The sequence below is a fragment of the Leptonotus elevatus genome, chromosome 8, assembly GCF_054856555.1.
Source record: "Leptonotus elevatus isolate MCC_2025b chromosome 8, RoL_Lele_1.0, whole genome shotgun sequence".
Lineage (NCBI taxonomy): Eukaryota > Metazoa > Chordata > Actinopteri > Syngnathiformes > Syngnathidae > Leptonotus > Leptonotus elevatus.
Genome location: NC_141246.1, coordinates 2,133,867 through 2,157,452, shown reverse-complemented (window position 1 = coordinate 2,157,452; position 23,586 = coordinate 2,133,867). Strand labels below are relative to the sequence as shown.

General features: G+C 38.7%; 3 protein-coding genes across 8 annotated transcripts in view; 2 read left to right on the top strand and 1 right to left on the bottom strand.

Moving 5' to 3' along the window:
• Positions 1-552: 552 nt before the first annotated feature.
• The window catches only part of cyth4b (cytohesin 4b), a 25,090-nt gene continuing 2,056 nt past the window's right edge, over positions 553-23,586 (bottom strand). For 2 of the 5 annotated variants that reach the window (XM_086083097.1, XM_086083098.1), the window contains 13 exons: positions 17,914-18,026; positions 16,270-16,406; positions 9,417-9,499; positions 9,288-9,352; positions 8,460-8,523; positions 7,191-7,309; positions 6,399-6,479; positions 6,170-6,282; positions 5,099-5,247; positions 3,751-4,029; positions 3,257-3,328; positions 1,953-2,110; positions 553-1,135 (listed from right to left, as the gene is read on the bottom strand). In XM_086083097.1, coding sequence (XP_085939223.1) covers positions 1,048-1,135; positions 1,953-2,110; positions 3,257-3,328; positions 3,751-4,029; positions 5,099-5,247; positions 6,170-6,282; positions 6,399-6,479; positions 7,191-7,309; positions 8,460-8,523; positions 9,288-9,352; positions 9,417-9,499; positions 16,270-16,384 — 1,386 coding nt within the window. In that variant the 5' untranslated portion in view covers positions 16,385-16,406; positions 17,914-18,026 and the 3' untranslated portion in view covers positions 553-1,047. Of the gene's footprint in view, positions 1,136-1,952; positions 2,111-3,256; positions 3,329-3,750; positions 4,030-5,098; positions 5,248-6,169; positions 6,283-6,398; positions 6,480-7,190; positions 7,310-8,459; positions 8,524-9,287; positions 9,353-9,416; positions 9,500-11,599; positions 11,726-16,269; positions 16,407-17,913; positions 18,027-23,586 lie in introns of those variants that run through there. The other 3 variants (XM_086083099.1, XM_086083102.1, XM_086083100.1) reach the window with 3 other exon arrangements.
• rac2 (Rac family small GTPase 2) lies at positions 13,425-18,339 on the top strand. 2 transcript variants are annotated; one of them, XM_086083104.1, is made up of 7 exons: positions 13,425-13,538; positions 15,057-15,128; positions 15,890-16,007; positions 16,087-16,149; positions 16,341-16,500; positions 17,900-18,036; positions 18,150-18,339. In XM_086083104.1, the coding sequence occupies exons 1-6, from the start codon at positions 13,504-13,506 to the stop codon at positions 18,028-18,030; spliced, it is 579 nt and encodes a 192-aa protein (XP_085939230.1). In that variant the 5' UTR covers positions 13,425-13,503; the 3' UTR covers positions 18,031-18,036; positions 18,150-18,339. The 2 variants fall into 2 exon arrangements, with proteins under 2 accessions (XP_085939230.1, XP_085939231.1); XM_086083105.1 differs by having other exon boundaries at positions 13,437-13,517.
• Positions 20,259-23,586, top strand: part of sstr3b (somatostatin receptor 3b) — a 7,263-nt gene continuing 3,935 nt past the window's right edge. Inside the window, exon 1 of the mRNA XM_086083103.1 lies at positions 20,259-20,542. The gene's annotated coding sequence lies outside the window, so the exon portion shown is untranslated. The remainder of the gene's footprint in view (positions 20,543-23,586) is intronic.

Here is a 23,586-nt window from a genome sequence, read left to right as displayed (position 1 = left end):
AAATATCGTAGTGTTTTTTCTTTTCTTTTTTTTACAATTTTTAAAATTATTAATTTGTATTAATTCATTAAAAATATATATTTTTATTTTTCTATGCTTAATTTTTAAAATATATAAAATACAGTACATATATTTTTTATTTATGTATATATTTTTTATTTTTTCATTTAAGATACTGGTATTTTTTTTATAAGTAGAAACTCCAGTAAAAAAAGACGAATAACTAGTCAATTTAATTATGAATCCATTGTTTTAATTGAAAACATTTAGTTACTCATTTTATGTATTTATTTTTAGATTTTTTTTTGCTCTGACCACTTGAGGGCAGCAGAGAAAACTTACGAAACGATTCATTTGGATTCACTTTTATATTAGGTCGACCTTTCATGCTCAGTTGCGTTTGACACTGTCAGAGAAATACTGCGCTCAAATAACAATATTTACAAATAACTTAACATAACAGCCATTTTCGGCCATTAGTAACCTGTCGTCGAAGTTGTACGAGGGTGGAGGAAGTGGTCATGAAAAAAAATCTGATACAGGAAGCGCACGTCTATCTTTGTCGATTTATATACAGTGAACATATTTTGTCCAAACAATGTGCATGAAAAAAAAAGCAGAAGTACAATAAAAAACACTCCACAGCTGCTTGCACCAAGAGAAGAGGAAGTGATGAATAGTTTAACCCTGAAAAAGGTCCTTTAAATATCCACCTTCATTTGTCACCAAGCGCAAACCACGCCCCCCCCCACCCCCCAAAAAAAAAAATCTACGCCATTTAACTGTTTGTCAATTTTAAAAATATTTAGAACAGCACATGGCTTGAAAACTGAACACCACAAAATGTCCCTCCAAGGACCCGTCCAAGGGTTCAATCAATCTTCAGTCACTGTACAACAACTTGGGGGGGGGGGGGGGGGACCCAAATCTGGGCACGGTGCTGCCAACGGAGACTCGCTTCCGTCGGGCCCACATACGAAGAGAAAACCTTTCCATTTGGATCCAAAATGTCCGCCAGTGCGCGTGTTCCATCGACCAGAGTCCGGTTCAGTCCTGCTGGTTCTGGTTCTGCTTGATCAGCTTCTTCTTGCGCTGGGACACCAGGTCGTAGAAGGGGTCCTTTGTGATGCTCGCCCTTTCAAGATCCAGAGACATCGCTCGTTTATAACCAACGCGGTGACGTCCCGATCATCGTTGACGTTAATTTGACATTTTAATATTTTTTTAACCTTTAATAGGCTTTATCGGATCGGCTGGATCAAATTGGCCGATGTTTTGCATTTTAGGGAAAATTGGAAAAGATTGGTTGTCATGTCATAATTTGCACCATCGATCAATGAGCTCATTGGTCAGATCTGCAAAATAAGACGGGACAGCAAACGTTCACCTAAATTGCTAATATTGGCACGAATAATTCAAGATTTTTTTTCCCCAAATTGCTTTAAATACGTTTTTTTTCTTATTATTATTAATCGGCATTTTTTGCAAGATTTTTTTAGATTGTTATTATTTATTCCCAATGCATTTCAATGGTTGTCAATTATATGGGAATTTTGGCTTTTCATGGACCAGGGTGGTCTCAATTCCCAGCGAATGTACCCTAAATAAATAATTTGCTTAATTCAATAATTCAATATATTAGTTCATCTTCTGATTGGATCGATTTTTATTTTTTTTATATATTTTTTTTAAAGCTTGCAGATCGGTGATCCGCTCCAAAATCCTGATTGCCCAAAAACTAGTATAAATAAAATACTCCAACCACACACTGTAATACATTTCTAATTTATATTCCTTTTAAACACAATGCAAACATTATAACAGGCTAGAAAAAATTTAAATGAATGGGAATAAAATAAAATGTATTTTATAGATAAAGCCATTGGTTGTCAAACTTTAAAAATAAATAAAAATCATGTGTTCTTTGCGCCACCACCATAACTGTGTGTTACCTGATGGCGTGGATCCAGGAGTCTCGCTCGCCGGCGCTGGCGGCGCAGATGGCGTACGATTGGTGTTTGCCTTCCACCACGCGGCCGTCCGTCTCCGTCTTGCACGCCTTGATCTTCTGACCCCGACTGTTGGGGGGGTTGTACAACTCCAGGCAGTACTGGCACCACAGCGGCAGCACAAAAAATGCGAATTCAAATACATATGTAATGTATTCAAAATAAGTTCATACTAAAGTAAGATAATGCATGCATTACATCATAAAAAAATAAAATAAAATAGCCAACCCTGTTTTTAGTGAAGAAAACGCTTATTGGCATGGTTTGTTCCTATTTTTCAAGATTTTTTTTTTTATGATTATATAATAATATATTATTTATAATTGGCGTCAATTATATTTTACATTTTGCTATTTCAGCTTAAAAAAAGTTATGAATTAATTCATATGTTTATAAATATGAAAATAAATACACAATTTTAAAAATAAATATGAAAGTATAATTAAAACACTATCAATTATACAGTATAATTGTACTTAATTTTTAAAGATTTTTTTAAATGAATTTATATTTCTCTATAATTAAAACACTATAAATTATATAGTATAACTTTACTTTCTTTTTTTTAAGAATGTTTTATTTTTTTAATGAATTAATGCTTCTCTATAATTAAAACACTATAAATTATATAGTATAATTTTACTTTCTTTTTTTTAAGAATGTTTTATTTTTTTAATGAATTAATGTTTCTCTATAATTAAAACACTATCAATTATACAGTATAATTGTACTTACTTTTTAAAGATTTTTTTAAATGAATTTATATTTCTCTATAATTAAAACACTATCAATTATACAGTATAATTGTACTTACTTTTTAAAGATTTTTTTAAATGAATTTATATTTCTCTATAATTAAAACACTATAAATTATATAGTATAATTTTACTTTCTTTTTTTTAAGAATGTTTTATTTTTTTGATGAATTAATGTTTCTCTATAATTAAAACACTATAAATTATATAGTATAATTTTACTTACTTTTTTTTAAGAATGTTTTATTTTTTTGATGAATTAATGTTTCTCTATAATTAAAACACTATAAATTATATAGTATAATTTTACTTACTTTTTAAAGATTTTTTAAAATGAATTTATATTTCTCTATAATTTAAACACTATAACTTATATCGTATAATTTCACTTATTTATTTAATTATTTATTTTTAGATTTATTTTTATTTTTTATGAATTAATATTTTTCAAAATGCAAAATAAAGAGACAGTTGTGGTATTTGAACGCTCACAGGTTTGCGCGGGAAGGGGACGTCTCTGACGCACAGGTTCTCCAGCGGGATGATGCCTCTGGGCTCCTTATCCTGCCAGTGAAAAGCCAACCATCAGGAGCAGCTACCACGTATAGAAAAAGTCTACACACCCCTCTTATAAATGGCAAAGTGGTGTCCCAATCAAGTAAAAAAAAAATGTTTAAAAAGCCTACTTAAAAAACGGAACTTTATTTGACTCCCGTTTGACACGAGTTTGAATGTGATTGGTTTATTTTGAACACAGCCACATCCCATTATAATCAGGTGTGTACACTTATGCAACCAAATCTTTTCTTGGCTATTTTTACTTCCCCTCTTGAAAATATTATTTTTTTTGCAACTGAGTTGTACATTATGGTGAGAAAAGGTTTCAAATGATGCGGGTTGGTCACATTTGAACAGGGGTGTGTAGACTTTTTATATCCACTGTAGCTTGTTTGCAAACAAGGGGAGTGTCTGGAGGGAGGCCTTACGGTGGTAAACTCAAAGTAGTAGAGACAGTTGTCGGTCAGGATGAACCATCGCCTCTTCCACGTCTTCACCCGGCCGCCTTCGAATCGAGACGAAAAATGAATGAATGATGAAAAATGTTGAAAATGGAAACGGCGACTCTTGGGAAGTGAACGACGCGCACGCGTACCGAGTTTGAGGAGCCACCCTTCTCTGTCGGGGTTGAAGAACGTGTGCGTCAGGTCGTTGCCGTCGTCCTCGGGAATCTTGAACGGCTCCTTGCGGATGCTCTCGTAAAGTTTCTGAGACAAAAAAAAGGATGAATCGCGAATACCCGAACAACACGTGTCATCGTTAAGTCATATCTAAAAATAGAACTGCAAGCTGTGTAATAGAATGGAAATAAATGATGAATTATTCACTCTGCTATATGAAGAAAATGGAAAAAAAAAGTAATACGATGATAACAAAGAATGAATGACACGAGAAATGATATGAAAAAATGACAATACAAAATATGCAAGAGTAAATCAAATGTAAATCAAATGTAAATATAATTAATAATGCTAAATAAAAACAATAACACAAAATGAATTCTATAAAAATGTAAGTAAAATATAAGTAAATAAAAAAGAAAACAAAAAATATTTCAAAATAAATTAAATAAAAGTGAGTAAAAATTCTAATATATATATATACACACACATATAATTATGTGTAGTAATATGCATGCTATTATTTTATACTGTATGTTAAATATATTCTTATACATAATTATAATTACAAATTGCCAATTATAATAATAATAATAATAATGCGTCCCATTTAAAATAGAAATATTGGAAAATAAGTCAAATATAAACTGTAAGAATTAATCAACTAAAATTACCCCAAAAAATAATATAACAAAATAAATTGAATACGACATAAACAAAATAGCTAAATAAGAATATATTTCAAAATCGACTAAATAAAAAATGGCAATGCATTAGAATATTACAGACAAAGAATAACAATTATTTAAAATATCCTCATAATGTGAATAAAATAAAAATGGGATTATAATCATTTCAAATTAAATATTAACAATTAATTTTAAAAAATCTATAAAGAAATAAGGGAAATAATCAATACTACAAAAATATTACAAAATAAATGCAATTAAAGAATAATAGTTATTAGTAATAAAAACAATATTAATAATTTAAAAAAAATGCGAGATAAAAAATAATTGCAACACACTAGTCATTTGAGATGGAAGAAAAGATTAATAAATAAATCAAGTCATTTTGTACGGTCCTACTTGCAACTTATATGCCATGATTATTTCCTTCCTGCTATTTTATATCACCTAACATATCATATATTTACCGAGAGCAACTCTGTGGGGAGGTCGCGGCCGTTGTTGATGCCTTTGTTCATGCACACGAACCGCTCCAGCGTGGTCTTGTCCTTCACGTTGGGGTTGTGCAGGCTGGTGTTCAGCATGATGATGGCGAACGACAGGATGTAGCACGTGTCTGTGGCGCGCGCACACGCACACGCAGGAAGAAAAAGTGAAGTCAGCGCGACGCACGTGCGGCCGCGGAGGAAGCCAAGCAGGCCGGCAGAAGTGAAAGTCCCGAAGGCAAACGCTTTGTGGACAAAAAAGTCGTAAGGTGACCCGCTCGTCAATACATTTTAGTCATTGGGTTTATTTACAGCGTGCAAAATGGGCGGAGCCACATGGTGGCCTCCATTGTTTACCGTACCAGCCGCAGTCATAAAATGGCATCTCATCTCAATTAGTGAGTCATTGTGTCACCTTGGTCACCCCATTGAAAAGCTTCTAGCTCCGCCCCTGACAACTAATCCACAAAGTAAAAAAAAATAGGGGTGTCATAATTAATCGCATGACTTTAATAGTTAACTCGCGATTAATCAAAAATTTTATATCTGTTCTAAATGAACAAAAAAATATTTTAAAGCTTTCATACTCTTGTTAACATGAAAGTGGGACAAAATGTTAAACTACTTTTAGTCATTGATACAGTAATTCCATAATAATTCATAAAATTGGGTTAAAATTAAAAAGATTTACTGTACTGTAAAAAATGAGTGTGATATTGATTTGTGTTAAGGTCATTTTGCTGCCACGAGATGGCATAATTGCGTTTTTAAGACATTGGTGACAGCTCAGTGCATTTTTTCTTATATTAAGAACTAACTCATCTTTCAAATGAAGTAACTTGTGAAATTCTGCACATTTTTAAAAATTGTAAAATACAACTTGGCCCCAGTTACCACAAAATATATGAATTATTAATACATTAAATGACCGCTAAATTTTGATGTCGATGTGTCTGAAAAGGGCGCCCATTAATTAATCACGCGTTAACGGAACTTTCAATGACCTTGAAATGAATGCACACATTTTGAAACCCTTAAAAAAAAAAAGCTTACCTGTGGACTGGAAGACGTTTGCGTTGCATTCGCAGTATCGGGCGGCGAAGGCCTCCATCATGCGGTCGATCTTCTGGGCCTCGCCGGGCAGACGGAAGCTCCACAGGAACTGTCTGACGGGGTCCGCGAGAGGGCGAAGGTCAAAGCGACATCACGGCGGGATGTCGCGAGCCGACGTCGGAGTGTGATGTCATAACGAGACCTATGACATCATAGCATGTTGACCCACCTGAGCGCCTGGACCAGGTTGAGGTCGGAGAACTCGTGAAGTTCCACAAAGGCCTTCAGGCTCTGCAGGTGGAGCTCGTCTCTGATGAGAAAGAAAAGCGGCAATGGAACCTTTTGGGACTTTTTCCTCACCGAGGAATAATCAGACAAAAAAAGTGAGCCTGAGATCAGCCCTTCAAAGTAAAATGGCAGACTTCCTATGTGTCTTTTTTTGTGGGTCCGCTCATGATAAGCACGACTGCTAACTGGCTTTGGGGGCTGAATTTATGTATTCCTTTTTTTTTTTTTCTTAACTCGGGAGGCCAAATGAGCCCGAAAGAGCCGCTTAGAAGCAAAAATGAACATTTCCTGCATATGGAGACTTTTTTGGAGCGTCTTCTTATGATGGACATGTTGACCAAATTTGATGTTGCTAAGTCAAACGCTTTAAGGGCTTCTTGAGACTTTCTATTCATCAGAGACAAGTCGACCAAATTTCACACTGCTAAGCCAAACTTGTGACAGGGGCTGAATTTATTCTCCCCCCCCCCTTTTTTTTTTTTAAGAAGATGCTGCTACGAAGCAAAATGGAGTTCCTGTATCTTTTTGGCCATAGTTTCTGGAGACTTTTTTGTGGGTCTACTCTTGATAGGCACGCCTACCAAATTTCATGTTACGAAGTAAAACTGTCTTCAGGGGCTGAATTTTCAAAAAAGCCTCTAATTTTCAAACTTGGCTGGCAGGGGTCAACCCACACGCCTTCGCCAAAAACGAAGCTAGTCCTTCTGTCTGGTAGACGCGGTTGAACTTTGACCTTTCTCCCAGAAACTCCCCGATGGCCGTCTTGTTGAGGCCCTCCTCCTTGTAGAGGAAGTCGGCGATGCATGCGGCGCTCCTCTCCAATAGCTTGTTCTCCACCAGGTAGTTGATGCCCTGAAAAATTAAAATGTGTTAGCAAAATGGACACAATTTCTGGGACAATTTTGTTTTTGAAGGACCCCTTAAGTTGGACAACCAAAATGGCAGTCTTTGTGGCATTGGTTCGAGAGACTGTTTTGTCGGTCTACTCATGAAAAAGCCATACCTGCCGAATTTCATGTTGCTAACACACACGCAAACACGCACAAAATGTGCTACTATATATCAGATGAATTAAATGACAAAATAAAATTGGATCCAGATTTGATCCAGATTGCACATTTGGCCGCAATGTGAACACAACAAATGAATTTGTTTGCACCTCAGCTAAATGTTAATTCGCTATGTTTGTGTTGGATCTTAGTCAATATTCAATGATTTTACAATGAAGCCTTGGCAGAGGCCCTTAAAAACAAATCAAGTTTAATCCAGATCTGATCCAGATTGCACATTTGGCCCCATTGTAAATGCAACAAGTTGATGTAGGAATGTCAATTGTGTTTACACTTGTCAGAAGGATTAAATGACAAATCAAGTTGAATCCAAATCGGATCCAAATTGCACATTTAGCCGCAATGTAAACGCAACAAGTTCATTTGTTTGTACCTGAGCCAAATGTTCATTAGTTATGTTTTGTGTTGGAATCTTAGTCAATATTAAATGATTTCACAACGAAGCCTTGGCAGATTCCCTTAAAAACAAATCAAGTTGAATCCAGATCTGAATCCATTTCATTGATTGAACAAATGTTGCCGCCTTGGCGGAGGTCTTCGAGCCCTCTGTTTGACAATGATCTCATCTCCTGCTCACGTGTAAATGGGAACCAACTTCAGTAATTCCGATTCCCTAAAATCACATCCTGTTTCTGCTTTTGCATTTTAAAGAAGTGCAAATAAAAACATTTTACTCTGTCGTAAGTTACACCGTTTGGACAAAAGTATTGGGACACACCCAGGGATTGAAAATGACCAAAATCTGCTGTTTTTCTCATCTCTTGCCACCTTCAAGTGGTCTATTTAAGTTCAAGTTTCCAGTATGTAAACAATGCTGTGGCGGGTGAAGCGTGGCGGAAACCACACATGCGGCATCAACATGCTAAACAGGAAGTCCTTGCAAACACATGCAAACACGCCGGGTACACAACAACAGACTTTTTGCCGCTCACCTTCTTGGGGTCCATGTTGAATTTCTTCTTCCCATTAAAGAACTGCTTCCTTCCCGTGTTTCTGCTGCAACAAAAAAACACAAAACAGCTGTTGATGGCGAGGCGTCAAACTTCAAATAAAAATGACAAATAATCATATTTCCAAGCCGATTTTTGGAGCTCTCTTCATTAGGGATAGACCGATTATCGACTGGGCCGATTATCGACTGGGCCGATTATCGACCGGGCCGATTATTATCGACCGGGCCGATTATCGACCGGGCCGATTATTATCGACCGGGCCGATTATCGACCGGGCCGATTATCGACCGGGCCGATTATCGACCGGGCCGATTATCGACGCCGACATTCAGCATTTTGACGAATATCGGCATCGGCCTTTTTGAATAATCATATAATAGATCCATTTTAAAAAGTGTCATCAGGGAACAAATTATTAAAATTTCCAGAGATGCTGTGCTGGCCTTGCACCTTCTGTTTTTGTTTGAAATTAAAACTAAAATGAGTAAAAAAAAATAAAAATACAGTACTTGGGAAACTTTATTTACAACAATAGGGAGCTATTTATTGAAATGTTTATTTAACTTTTGAAAACATGCCCCTGGGAGATATAATATTTAACAAACCCTAAAAGTTGTTCAATAAACATATTCTTTAAAATTCAAAAAAATTTAAAGCTGAAGTTCATTTTTTTTTTTCACATTTTGATGCCAATATTTATTAAAATGAATATCGGCTCCAAATATCGGTTATCGGCACGCCTGACTACTAATCGGCGCTGAAAAAAAATATGGGTCTATCTCTACCCCTCATGATCGACTCGCTTACCTTTCCTCAGCCGACTCGAAGTTGAGAATCTCGGCCATGACGCTGTCGATTTCCCCTCTCAGTTTCTGCACACACCAGGAAAAGTCTTCATGAAGTGCATTTTGTCTTTCCAAAATGGCGACATTGTACCTGGATGTCATCCAGAAGTCCTTGCTTGTGCATCTTGATGCTCTCCAGCTCCAACTTCTCAGCTGCTGTGAAGTCTGACAGAACTGCAACACGACAAGTAACGTAATGAAGATGTTAACTCGGTCAAATTGGATCTTTGACGTCTACGGCCGTCATTGGCAGCGAATGACTTAGGATGAGCCTTAATTTTGCAGGATATTCAAACTGAGGTTTTAGTGAGAAGAAGAAGAAGAAGAAGAAAGTTCTAAGAAAAAACGACCAGGATTTTTGGTCACGTTTTTTACTATCTTTTTAATGTTTGGGGATTGAACATCAGCTGTGTTTGTTTGTTTTGCAATATTATGTGGGTGTGGTGGAAATATATTTAGTGTAAAAAAATTATTTTGTTCAAAGTGTGAAATTACATATCTTATACACGACGGTAGAAAAAAATTTATATATATATATACATATACATATATATATATATATATATATATATATATATACAAGATTAAAAGGCATAAAAAATGTCATGAAAATTTAGATTTACATTCTATTTGAATAAACAAAGGCAACATAATTCCTTGTAAAAATCCCCCCCCCAAAAAAGTTATCAAAATTGAATACGAATTTTTATTTCCGTTTTTTAATAGAGCAAAAATAACATGAAAATTTCCCTCCAAAATCAAATAAAAATTCAGCATTTTATAGAAGTTAAAGGCAAAAAATATTTTATAACAATTCTCATTTAAAATTAATTTTAAAAATGCAGAAAAATAACACAACCCCCTAAAAAAAACAGATATCAATTTAATCATGTTAAACAGAAAAATAACACAAAATGAATGAATGAAAAAAATAATGATTTTTGAAATAGATAACAAAAAATAATGAAAGCATAATTTATATAAAATATATATGAATAATATGCTGCATTTTGATAAAAACAAATAAAAAAATTATTCAAATAAAAAATGCTAACTTTCATATGGAGATTTCTAATCAATATTTATGAGTAAAATTGGAAATGTGGAAAATGCTATTTACAAAAATACGTGTATACCGTATACTAAAAATACATTTGAAAGAATATAAATATCAAGACCAGGGATCTTTCTTTGACATTACACAACAATCGTTCTGACCACAACAGCAATCTGTGAGATTGAAAATCCGCCATAGAGCAAAAAACATGTCTTCCACTCGACGGATTGATTGCTTTGTATGAAAGCGTCTTTTCGCGGAGGCGTGATCATTGGATCATCGGCTCGCTTCTTGCATGTGAACGACAACGCGGCGAGCACGACAACACGCCCTTTCCTGTGTGCTGCTTGTGCAACACGCACGCACGCACGCGCGCACGCAAGTCATCGAAGATGTTGCGCGCATCAGGAGAAAGAAGAAGCGCCGTTCAAAGGAAATGACAGCACGCTTCACTTTGTTGGACTGCCGGCAGAAATCGAGAGACGCTTTCTCAATGAGCAGCATGAGAGAGTTTTGCAATTAATATTGCTTTTGCGCAAAAAAAAAAAAGGTTTACATGCTTACATTTGTGTCTCAATTCACTGTTGAGGGTAAATTGATAAGTTGAATTCAGAATTGTAAATAAAACGTAAAGGCGTAACAAAATTAAATGGGTGGGGTAATGTTTAAGAATGATCATTTTAAACAAGAGGCATCAAAAAATAAAATAAAATAAAATATATAAGTTAAACTGTATAGTTTTGAATGGAAAATTATTATATTAAAGTGAAAAAAAATTTAAGAAAAAAATAATCACTTCATTCTTTTATACAAAACTTTCAACGACAACAAAATGTATATTATTAGTCGTAATTTGGATAAAATCAAATGTGGGGGAAAAAAAGGATCTTAAACAAAAACTGTTATAAGAATGTAAACAATTCTGACATTTAAAAAAATCTCATCTGAAACTAATAAACAAAATATACAATAAACTAAATCAAAAAAAATTCTAATACATGTCAGTCAGCAAAAATAAAACATATCTATGAAGAGATTCAGAATTTTCAACAACAAAAACAAAAAGCTAAAATAAAATTAAAATTCATGGGGGGGGGGTCATAGAGACAACTCAAGCAACAACAAAAAATAACTACAAGAAAGACAGCAAAAATCACAACAACAAAAAAAGAAACATTACAAACAGGCAACAATAAAACAATGAAAATGTGTCTTACCCATTTGGCCGTCAGTCATGAGCGCCACCAAAACAAAAGCGTGATGTGACAAGATGAAATATGAGAGTGAGCTGGTGCGGATGCTGCATCAGCACAAAGTCTCCAAAATGACACGTGATTGACTGACACGCTCCGTAACCTCGCCGCTTCCTGCCCCCCGGCAGGAAGTCACCCTTTCAAAATAAAACCAATGACGACGAGAACGGAACATGATGTGCTCTTTTTCTTCCCTTTTTTTTTCTTTTTTTTATCACATGACATCATGTTCCAGCAGTCTGTAACATCCTGTTCTCTTCGAAAACAAAGCAAGGGATGGCTATTGTTGATCAAGTCATACAGTGGATATCAAAAGTCTACACACCCCTGTTCAAATTACTTTTTTTGTTGGTGGTTTAAATAATTTAAGCAATGAGAGAAGGATAAATCATCACAAAACTTTGTACACTATTCATTGTGACCAGGTAACCTAAACAATGGTTGCAAAAGTGTGTACACCCCCTTATTATCACTGCCATTGACGGCTATAAACGTCAAAAATTCATTTAAATTATTTCTATTAGTTGAAAAAAAAAAATCCCCACTTTTGTTAACAAGAGTATGAAAACCTAGAAAAAAAATATTGTACATTTAGAACAGACACCCCAAATTTTTCATAATCTTTTCTTTTCTTTTTTAAATCACGTCAGGTGATTACATTTTTTAATCATAATTAATTGTATGACTTCACTAGTTAACTCACAATTAATCACAAATTTGATATCTGTTCTAAATGTACAATAAAAAAAACCCTAGGTTTTCATACTCTTGTTAACAAAAGTGGAAAAAAATACTAATAGAAATTCAGCTGTCAGAATGTGTGATCTCAGGTTTTAAAGGTGCCAGGGTTTCAAAGTAAGGTTTCAAAAGAAGGTTTGGCTTTCCAAGTAAGGTTCCAATTTTCAATAGTGGTTACAAAATTGAGTTAAAAATTTTCAGCTGTCAGAATGTGTGATCTCAGGTTTTAAAGGTGCCAGGGTTTCAAAGGAGGATTTGGCTTTCCAAGTAGGGTCCCAATATATAACAGTGGTTACAAAATTCAGTTTAAAAAAATTCAGCTGTCAGAATGTGTGATCTCGGGTTTTAAAGGTGCCAGGGTTTCAAAGCAAGGTTTCAAAAGATGCTTTGGCTTCCCAAGTAGGGTTCCAATTTTCAATAGTGGTTACAAAATTGAGTTAAACATTTTCAGCTGTCAGAAAGTTTCAAAAGAGGGTTTGACTTTCCAATTAGGGTCCCAACTTTTAATGGCCATTACAAAAATGAGTTTTAAAAAATTCAGCTGTTAGAATATGTGATCTCAGGTTTCAAAGTTGGGTTTACTGTTTATGCTGTGGATTGTGTGTGCTGAACAGAAGCTTGTTCAGCATCCTCCTTCGTCAGGCTGTGGTCTGAAGCAAGTCGACGGTGTCGCCACACGACATCAAGAGTTCAAATGTCAATGACACCGGAAAAGTACCAGCATGCCTGCTGTTCATTCTGATCTTTTTTTTATTTATTTTTTATTTTGTAACTTTGTACGGATGTGGATTGAAATGTCAAAAAAAAAAAATCAACATACTCATGAGGAAAATATGACGTCTTCAATGATAAATGGCATTATTATTTGGCCCCAATTTTTTGAAATACCCCAAAAATTATAATTTTTTGAAAGAGGGTCAAATAATGACTGGGGTGCCACCTTGTGGGTGGAAAATAAATGAAAGGAAAGAAGTTGAACAAGTTGAAAGAGGAAGTTGAACACAAGCAACTGACACACACACACGATGACAAGAAATGTGCATGTGTGAGTGTGCACGTGTTACAAGTTCCTGTGGTGTCACACGGTAGCTCGTCTTTGTGTGTGCGTGTGGAGTGTGAAGCGGATCAGCATGCAGGCCATCAAGTGCGTGGTGGTGGGAGACGGGTACGACTTTCATTATTATTTGAATTGATCAATTAGGATCAATTTTGCGATTTATAACTGTTTGATCATTTCTCTATTTGTAAAAATGTGTGCGGTGCGAGTGTGTATGTGCGCGCGAGGGCGTGACTTATCGACGAGGAGTCCATTTACAAGTGCTGAGCTTTACTTGGACAGTATGGTCCAAAATATTGGGTCAAGCCATTGCTGGATCACATGTTGGGGAACCCGTTTGAGAATAATTGGGAATTTTCTATTTTGAGGCGTACGCTGTTTGTTGCGATTACGTCGGAAGACTTTGGCCAACTTCCTTTTCTCGACACAAAGTCGACTTTGTAAGAAACGGTGCTGAGATGAGTTTGGTGCGGAAGAACAGTCAGTGGATTGCACGTCGGTGAGCGTCCATGTCATAAAATCCCCAGAGACGCAAGACTTCCTGGTCTTTACCATTCCACTTCCTGTGTGTGGCCCAATACTTTTGCCCATAGGGTTTATTCTTCTAATATGATAAATTACTCATTACAGTGTTTAACTAGTCAAATTTACTTATCGCTTGTTCGTCACAGCTTAACAGAAAGAACTGGCTAACTAATTGAGAGAGTAACTAAACAACTAACTAAACAAACTACTAACTAACTGACTTACTAACAAAGTAACTTACTGATGACTGATCAACTGACCAACTAACTGAACTCCTGACCAGCTAAACTAAATGACAGACTAGCTAACTAATTAACTGACTAACTAATTGATTGATGGACTAACTAAGGGTCTTTCTGTCTGAAAAACTACCTACCTAACTAACTGGCTAGTTAAAAGTCTAACTGACTGACTGCCTAACTAACTACCTATCTAATCACATTAACTAAATAACTGAATGACTAGCTAACTAACTAACTAACTAAGATACATACATTTATTTATTGGTAACACAAACCTGACTGACTGAAAATCACAACCAATTGATGATTACAAACTAACTAACAAATGAACCTGCTAATCAACCCACTTTTCAGCCAATGAACTAAACTAACTAAAAAAAAAAACGAACCAGCCAACAAACCAACCCACTCACTCACTGCTGTAAAAGACGAGCTGACCCGAACACATACGTGGAATTTACAGGCTTTTGTAAAGTTTTTCAACTTGTGCAATTCCTGGATGGGATCATCCAAAGTCCCAAATAAATAATGATAACCAATTGGGTTGTGTCTGCACGAATGGCAACATCATCTCCTTTGCGGAGGTAATAGACTGACAAGTCGACTGCACTTATTTAACAGAGACCTCATTTTAACATCCTTTGCGGTTGCTCACATCAAGAAAAAAAAACCAAAACGAGCGTTGAAGAGCAGCTTGCGTTGTGTGTGACGCTAACGTGTCAAGCTCACCACTTCCTGTTTTTCACACACTTCACTTCTCTTTAAATTGACATACACACACACGCACACACACACACACACACTTTTTGTCTTTTTTCACCGTCATATACATTTGTGTGTGTGTGTGCGCGTTTTCCAGGGCCGTGGGGAAAACATGTCTGCTCATTAGCTATACAACCAATGCCTTCCCGGGGGAATACATCCCCACTGTGTGAGTACACACACACATGTACACACAAACATATTCACACGTACACACAGACAAGCATACGCATAAAAACCTACCCAAATATATTCACCCGGGGTGTCAATCGATTAAAAGTTTGAATCGTAATTAATCGCATGACTTCAATAGCGCTAAAACACAAATATAATATTGGCTCTAAATGTGCAATAAAATGTAAAGTTTAAGTTGTCATCCTCTTGTTAACATAAAAGTGGTAAAATATGTTAAACTAATAGAAATATGGCTGCATCTTTTAGTCATTGGTACAGTCATTTCGTAATAGTTAAAAAAATTGAGATATTGATTAGTGTTGAGGTCATTTTTCTGCCACTAGATGGCATAGTTGCATTTGTAAGACATTGGTGACAGCTCAGTGCATTTTTCTTTACATATTAGGACCTATCTAACTTTTGACATGAAGTAACTTCTGAAATTCTGCACATTTTTTTTAATGATAAAATACAACTTGACCCCAGTCTCCATAAATACATGCATTATTATGACATTTATATTTATATAAATGCCTGCTGCGGTGCGACTGGAATTGCCCCAATAAAGACTTTCCAAGTCAGGGCCAGTCATTAATCGCGCGTTAAAGGAGCTTTGAATTCATTTTTAATTCATGCATTAATTTTTGCACATACACACATACATACACACGGCGATGTAAAAAATCTTCTGTTGAATGTGTTTGAATGTGGAAAGCGTTGTCATGACGACGCATTCCTGTTTTTTGTTTTTCTGAGTTTCGACAACTACTCGGCCAACGTGATGGTGGACAGCAAGCCGGTCAACTTGGGCCTGTGGGACACGGCCGGCCAGGAGGACTACGACAGGCTCAGGCCGCTGTCGTACCCTCAGACGGTACGTGCGCTCGCGCGCGCGTGCGTGTACGTACGGGCGCGCCCCGACAACACTCACTCATCGTCACGCGTGTGTGCAGGACGTGTTCCTGATTTGCTTCTCCCTGGTGAGTCCTGCCTCGCACGAGAACGTCAGAGCCAAGGTGAGTCTCGCGGGCCACGTGACAATATTGAAACCCAATGCAGGCTTTAAATCCTCGTTTGAAACCCTAACCTGAGCCTGAAACCACAGATTCTAAAACCAATATGTTGAAAGTCCTAACCTTGCCTTGTAATCCACGAATGCCCCGATCGCTCGAGTTGCCGCGGTAACGTTGCTGCGTTTGCGCGCCAGTGGTACCCTGAGGTGCGCCACCACTGCCCGTCCACGCCCATCATCCTGGTGGGCACCAAGCTGGACCTGCGGGACGAGAAGGACACGGTGGACAAGCTCAAGGACAAGAAACTGGCGCCCATCACGTACCCGCAAGGACTGGCGCTGGCCAAGGAGATTGGTGGGTGCCCCGAGACCCGACTTCAAACCTTAACCTTTGTTTTAACGCCTTAACTTTAGACCCCAGCCATGATTAGAATCCTGACCTGAAACCCTGACAAGTTTGAAACCCTAATTGAAATGTATAACTTGGAAGTGTACTGCTGTGTTTGAAACCCTACCTCTCACTTGAATCTGCCATTTAAAACCCCACTAACTTAAAACTGTTATTTGGAACCCTAACTCTCACTTGAATCTGCCATTTAAAACCCCACCTCTAACTTAAAACTGTTATTTGGAACCCTAACTCTGGCTTGGGATACTAATTTGAAACCCTACCTCTCACTTGAATCTGCCATTTAAAACCCCACCTCTAACTTAAAACTGTTATTTGGAACCCTAACTCTGGCTTGGAATACTAATTTGAAACCCTACCTCTCACTTGAATCTGCCATTTAAAACCCCACTAACTTAAAACTGTTATTTGGAACCCTAACTCTGGCTTGGAATACTAATTTGAAACCCTACCTCTCACTTGAATCTGCCATTTAAAACCCCACCTCTAACTTGAAACTGTTATTTGGAACCCTAACTCTGGCTTGGAATACTAATTTGAAACCCTACCTCTCACTTGAATCTGCCATTTAAAACCCCACCTCTAACTTAAAACTGTTATTTGGAACCCTAATTCTGGCTTGGAATACTAATTTGAAACCCTACCTCTCACTTGAATCTGCCATTTAAAACCCCACCTCTAACTTAAAACTGTTATTTGGAACCCTAACTCTGGCTTGGAATACTAATTTGAAACCCTACCTCTCACTTGAATCTGCCATTTAAAACCCCACCTCTAACTTAAAACTGTTATTTGGAACCCTAACTCTGGCTTGGAATACTAATTTGAAACCCTACCTCTCACTTGAAACCATCATTGAAAACCCTAACACTATCTTGAAACAATCATTTCAAGCCCTAATTTGAAACCCCAATCTTTGCTTAAAACCCCAATTTGAAAACAAAACCCTATCAACAGGTTGAGAATCTAACTTGAAAGTCGAACCTTCGCTTCAAACCCTAATTATTTAACCCAAACACTGACTTGAAACCCTCATTTAAAAGTCTAACACAGACTCAAAACCCAAACGTGAGTTTTCCATTAATAGCTTGTTACCCCAACTTGGAAACCTCACCATTGCTTAAAACCCCAAACCAGACTTGAAACCCTAACCTTTGTCTGGGGCCCTAATTTGAAACCCCAACACTGACAAACCTAAACCCATGCTTGAAAGGCCCAATACACCTCAACTTAAATTTGAAACCCCGCCTGCGGCTGGAAACCCGAATCCCAAGCGGACCTCGATTATTTAATTTGTTGCGTGCGTACGTGCGTGCGTGCGTGCGTGCGTGCGTGCGTGTTGCAGACGCCATCAAATACCTGGAGTGCTCTGCGCTGACTCAGCGAGGTTTGAAGACCGTATTCGACGAAGCCATCCGAGCCGTTCTTTGTCCTCAGCCCACCAAGGTCAAGAAGAAGCCCTGCACGCTCATCTGACCGCAGGTGACACACGCACACACGCACACACGCACACACGCGCATACTTGGGACATTCACAGCCTAGAAAATGACTAGACTTTTTATTGACACACTTTTTCCTTTTTTCCATTATAAAGCTCCAAAAAACAAGGAGATGTCCGACTTCAAGAACTTGTCGAACATCCGGCGGAATTCTGGAATGCCGGCAAAAAACGTTAACAACATCAGTCAAGTGGACGTAAAAAACTGCGTCAATCCTTTGCTCTGATACTCAGTCAAATGTATAAAAAATGAATAAATGCGACTTGTGATAAAAAAAGAAAAAGGAAGAAAGTCTGCAGTTATTTTAGTGCGAGATGATTCGTCATGATAATCATTAGCGCGAGAAACAAGATGAATGGTCGCCGCGCTGCCTCTCATTCATCTCAATTCATCAAAGGCCGGCCGGCCATCTGCCAGCAGTGCAAGTCACCTGCTAAATGATTCATCGCGTCGTTAGCACAGTGCGCATAAGTGTGGATGTCAACGCAAATTAGCATAGCTTGATTGGAACATATAGAGAGTCCGATTTTTTTTAAAAATCTAAACACAAATATTTTCTAGATTTTTTTTTTCAATAATAGAATAAAGTAGGGGCGGCACGGTGGCTGACTGGTTAGCACGTCCGCCTCCCAGTGCAAGGTTGTGAGCTCAAGTCCGGGCTTCGGCCTTCCCGGGTGGAGTTTGCATGTTCTCCCCGTGCTTGCGTGGGTTTTCTCCGGGTACTCCGGTTTCCTCCCACATTCCAAAAACATGCATGGCAGGTGAATTGGACACTCCAAATTGTCCATAGGTGCGATTGTGAGTGTGGTTGTTCGTCTCTGTGTGCCCTGCGAATGGCTGGCAACCAGTTCAGGGTGTACCCCGCCTACTGCCCGAAGCCAGCTGGGATAGGCTCCAGCAACCCCCGCGACCCTTGTGAGGACAAGCGGTACAGAAAATGGATGGATGGATGGATGGAATAAAGTAGAATATGCGTCACTTGAGAAAGAATCCATAAAAGGATATGCAACCAGAACGACCAGAGACCCGGTACGACTGCCGAATCCCATCCCCGAACCATTGAGAGAGGCGTGGCCTCACGGGACAACAAAGACTTGGAGCGTCATCCCCATCCGTCGACGGCGGAGTCAAACGATGGTCGGCTTGAAAGCCAGACAAAACTGCATTTGGCCACAATTTGACCCCTGACCCGTCGGGGGGGCCAACGAAGGCACTTGGGGTTAACAGAAAGGGGGCGGAGCTCCCCGACCCGCTTAGCGGATCCTATCGCAAGGAGAAAAATGCCGTCTTACGAGACAAGCGGCACGGCGCGTTGAGCACCAATCGAAGGTCCCAGGCGGGGGACTCGAGGCGAGTTCCTAGAACGAAGGCGAAGGGCACCCCTGAGGAAGGAGGCCGCTAAGCTATGGCAACCCACAGACTTGCCATCCACTGCAATATGGCGGGCCGAAACGGCCGCCACGTAAACCTTGATCGTAGAAGGGGAACGAACGCCCCTTATCGAAAACAGATTGGAGGAAATCTAAAACAATAGGAATAGGGCACGTTAGGGGATCCCCTTCCACCTGTTAGCATATACAACGAGTGGGCGGAGCCCTGGCATTAAGGACGAGCACTCTCACCCTCAGCGGCCAGACACCCAGATGGAGCCGGACGGGGATCGGGATGCCAAATCCAACCGACCGGGCAGGAGCCACGGTTCGGAGGAGCAGAGAAGGACCCCCTGAAGGGTCCGATGAATGAGGGCGAGAGGCCCCTTGGCCAGGGGCGGGGTGTGCCAGAGCATCCTGGCCTGGCGGGCTGCTCTGTTCCCTCACACGCGTCACAAGGTTTGAACCTGCAACACTGCAATGTTTTACTTCATCAACTTTTAGCAGTTACTGTAAGCGAAGTACACAAAGAAAGTGCAAATACACGATATGGTAAATTAGCCAAACACAAGATCAATGCTACACACTATCGAAAATAGGATTCATTTGTCTTCAGATAACCAAAATCAGTCTAGATTTTAAAAAAAATCACAACAAAATGTGTGCCAACGTCGTAAGCCCAGAAAATAGACACATAAAAATACTGCACTCCTAAAAATACATTAAATAAATCGGCGAGTTCAGGGGTAGGCAACCCTGTGTCTTTTAGACGTCTCCCTCCTCCAACACAGGTGAGGATCCTTATCACGCTTCTCCAGATCTTGCTGATGAGTTTTACGATTTGATCAATTAAGACTCATAGTTGCCGTTGACAACGCAGTAAAGCGTTTTTCCTTAGCACGTTGCTGCCACTATTGATTTCGACGCGCTACTGTCGCGTCTTTGGCGGCGGCGGCTTGGTCGATACGCTATTAGCGCGTCACGATCGCGTGCGTGCGCGCGCGCGCGCGCATTTGTGTGTGAAAAGGGAGGTTTGGGTGACGTTGGCCGGGGCTTGCCGCATCTTCACACTGAACATCGCACTTCTTTCTTGACAGGGACTCTCAATTGGAACAAAGGTAAGCGTTAAGTCTCCATTTACATGCTTTTCAAATTTTCATTTACATATTTTTTTTTTATTTGAGAAAAACAGCAACATGCTGAGCCAAAAAAGGTTTACATGGAGTGAGAATTGGTTCAAACTTGACAGCAATTTTTTTTTTTACATACATTTTTTTTTTAATATGTGTATTTTTTATTACTAGTTTTCTTTATTACACATTATGTGTAGTTTTTGTTTTAATTGTATTCAGTCATACACACTATTAAAGCACATACCGTTTCATGTATTCTCATTTATTATGATGTCAATTATGCGTTCTTATATTTGTTCGACATGCCATTTTAAATGACTGTATTATATTTATGACGGTCTTGGCTGGATGTGTTCAGGATGCACACTTATAAGACAATTCATGATTTATGTGTCTTAAACATTTATTTATATTATTCTGGGGGTTTTGTGCCTTGCACTCGCATAATTTAATCTCATACTGTAGTGATTTTTTTATAAAAGATACTGAATTTACTGTTTTTATTTCATGCTGTATTCAATGATTTTCTTTATTATTCAGTGAACTGTATATACATTTTTGAAAAGTTTGTTTTCATACATTTTCATATGCTATTTTGAAGAGTTCTGTTTTATATCAAATGTTTCTTTTTTTAAATAAGCAAAAATATTTTATAATTTACATTGAGTATATATATATATATATATATATATATTTGTTATGTATTATTATTATTTTTGTGATTGTCTGGTAAAAGCATTTAATCACACGCTGTCGCTTTTATTGAATGAAGATGACACCTTTTTGGATGAATGATTTTTGTGGGCTGCCGTCATCCGCCCTGAGGGACTCCACCCACTCCAGGCTGGATGGACGATGAGCTGATTGCGCACTGACGCGCGACCGGGCAATTCGCGTGATTGCTTCGAGACAGGCCGTTGACAGCGCTCGGCAATTTGCGACCGTGCGAGACGACCAATCAAAATGCAGCGATCCCATCGATGTCAATTTTGACAGCGCGTGATCATCGTGTGCGTTTCGGATTCCATCAAAATCAACGACATCGTGGATTCAGCGACTTCTAAAAGCCACGCAGGTTATTTGCATCCACGAGTTGGCGACCAATCCCCCTGTGCATCACATTGTCCTTTTGTCGCCTCTCACCGCATCGCCATCACCAAAACCAAGCAGCCCCACGTTGTTAATTTTTTTTTTCTCCTTTTCTTTTTAAAGAGCTCAGTATTGTTCATTCGGAAATGTCATCATCATTGCTCTTTATTTTATTTTTTTTATGTATATATTTTTTTTTATATATATATATTATTATTATTTTTTTTTTGTGTGTGTGGGTGAGTATGTGTATGTGCGTGCGTGCGTGCGTGCGTGCGTGCGTGTATTTGTTAGCTCACCAAAAAACCTATTAGAAAAAATCTCATACCGTTCACCTAAACCGAACACCGCCGTCAGGAGACCCACGTTGTTAATTAATAGTTAGCATTTGGCTACATATAGTGTCGCCGCCGCCGCCGCATCGGACAACGAGCAAACAGCATGAAGTCATCTGACAGCCGCTCGAAGCGGGCAGTCGCGCGTGGACGTGCTTTCCCTCATTTATCTCTCAGCCGCATACATGCCTTGACCCTTCCGTCGCCACGGCAACACCTGATGGCAACTTTTGGGACAAAAGGAGCATGGATGCCTTGCGGGAAGAGATATCCGCTCTCATTGTGCAAGTGTGCGACTTAATTGGATGACTTTGAAAGAAAAACTCTGCATTTGTTAGTACTGTAAGGCAGTGGTCCTCAAACCCTGGTCCTCGGGGACCGCTATCCAGCCTGTTTTCCATGTCTCCTACAGCCAACACAGGTGGGAATCGTTATCAGGCTTCTCCAGAGCTTGCTAATTAGCCGATGATATGAATCACCTGTGTTGGCTGCGGGAGACATGGAAAACAGGCTGGCGGTACCGGTCCCCGAGGACCAGGGTTGGGGACCACTGCTGTAAGGGACGGAGTCATACGGCGGCCTATCCATTCACATGCTGATGTAAGCCTCTGTCTGACCATTCACAATGCACAGATTGAACAGGTCTCACTGTCCATTCACATACACTAAGTCTTGGTCTATCCATTCACATACATGTAAACACGCGTTTGTCCATTCGCAGATACGAGTGCATATACACATGAAATTTGTCCGTTCACATACAGTGCATACATACGCAATGTAAATCAGTCTGTCCGCTCACATATGGTTCATCTGAACATTTGTTTGTCCATTCACTTACATAATGTAAACTGTCTGTCTATTCACATAAATGCAAAGTAAAAATTCACGTATAGTGACTTTTACTTATCTTTCACTCTACTCCCAAAAATTATAAAAAATAAATAAAATTAAAATAAAAAGTCAATCGAATACGAAAACTAATTAAAAACTCAATTAAAATTGAGCATTTTCGGAGAAATAAAACTGCACATTCATCCAACACATAGGCTGGCGTCGTTTCGTTCAGGTTTTTGGAGGTTGTTTTTCCTCCCATTTGTCGGAACATTTTGTTCCGAGCGGAGTGGCGACCAATTATCGGCCATTACAAGTGAAGAGTGCGGGTGTGCCTGCGCGCAGCCTATCGACCATTAGCGAGCCTTGTTTTTGCTTATGTTGGCGGCGGTGCGCTAACATAATTAGCGCCTAAACATTCAACCGGCCTCTGGATCATCCGTCTATCTATTCACGTGTCTGTCAATCCATTCACACAAACGCACAAGTTCAAAACCCTCATCCCTAATTTTCAACCCTAACCCTGTCCAAGTCTGAATCACAACACCGTCTTCGAACCCTACTTTGAAACCCTAACTCTGTCTTGAAACCTCACTTGAAATCCCTAACCTTGATTCAAATTTAAATACTAACCCTGTCTAGAAAAAATCCATTTCAAACCCAAATATTTTGTGTTGGGTTTGGTGGGTTATTCATGTCAACTTTTTGGGTAAAAAAATACTAATAAATTCGGTCAAAAAGGGACAAACCCACCTTTGTGTGTGTGTGTGT

Excerpts from the sequence above, each read along its gene's own strand:
- rac2 (XM_086083104.1), top strand. The coding sequence starts at position 13,504 with ATGCAGGCCATCAAGTGCGTGGTGGTGGGAGACGG. Across the intron at positions 16,008-16,086 it reads CGCTGTCGTACCCTCAGACG|GACGTGTTCCTGATTTGCTT; the intron begins GTACGTGCGCTC and ends GCGTGTGTGCAG. Across the intron at positions 16,150-16,340 it reads ACGAGAACGTCAGAGCCAAG|TGGTACCCTGAGGTGCGCCA; the intron begins GTGAGTCTCGCG and ends TTTGCGCGCCAG.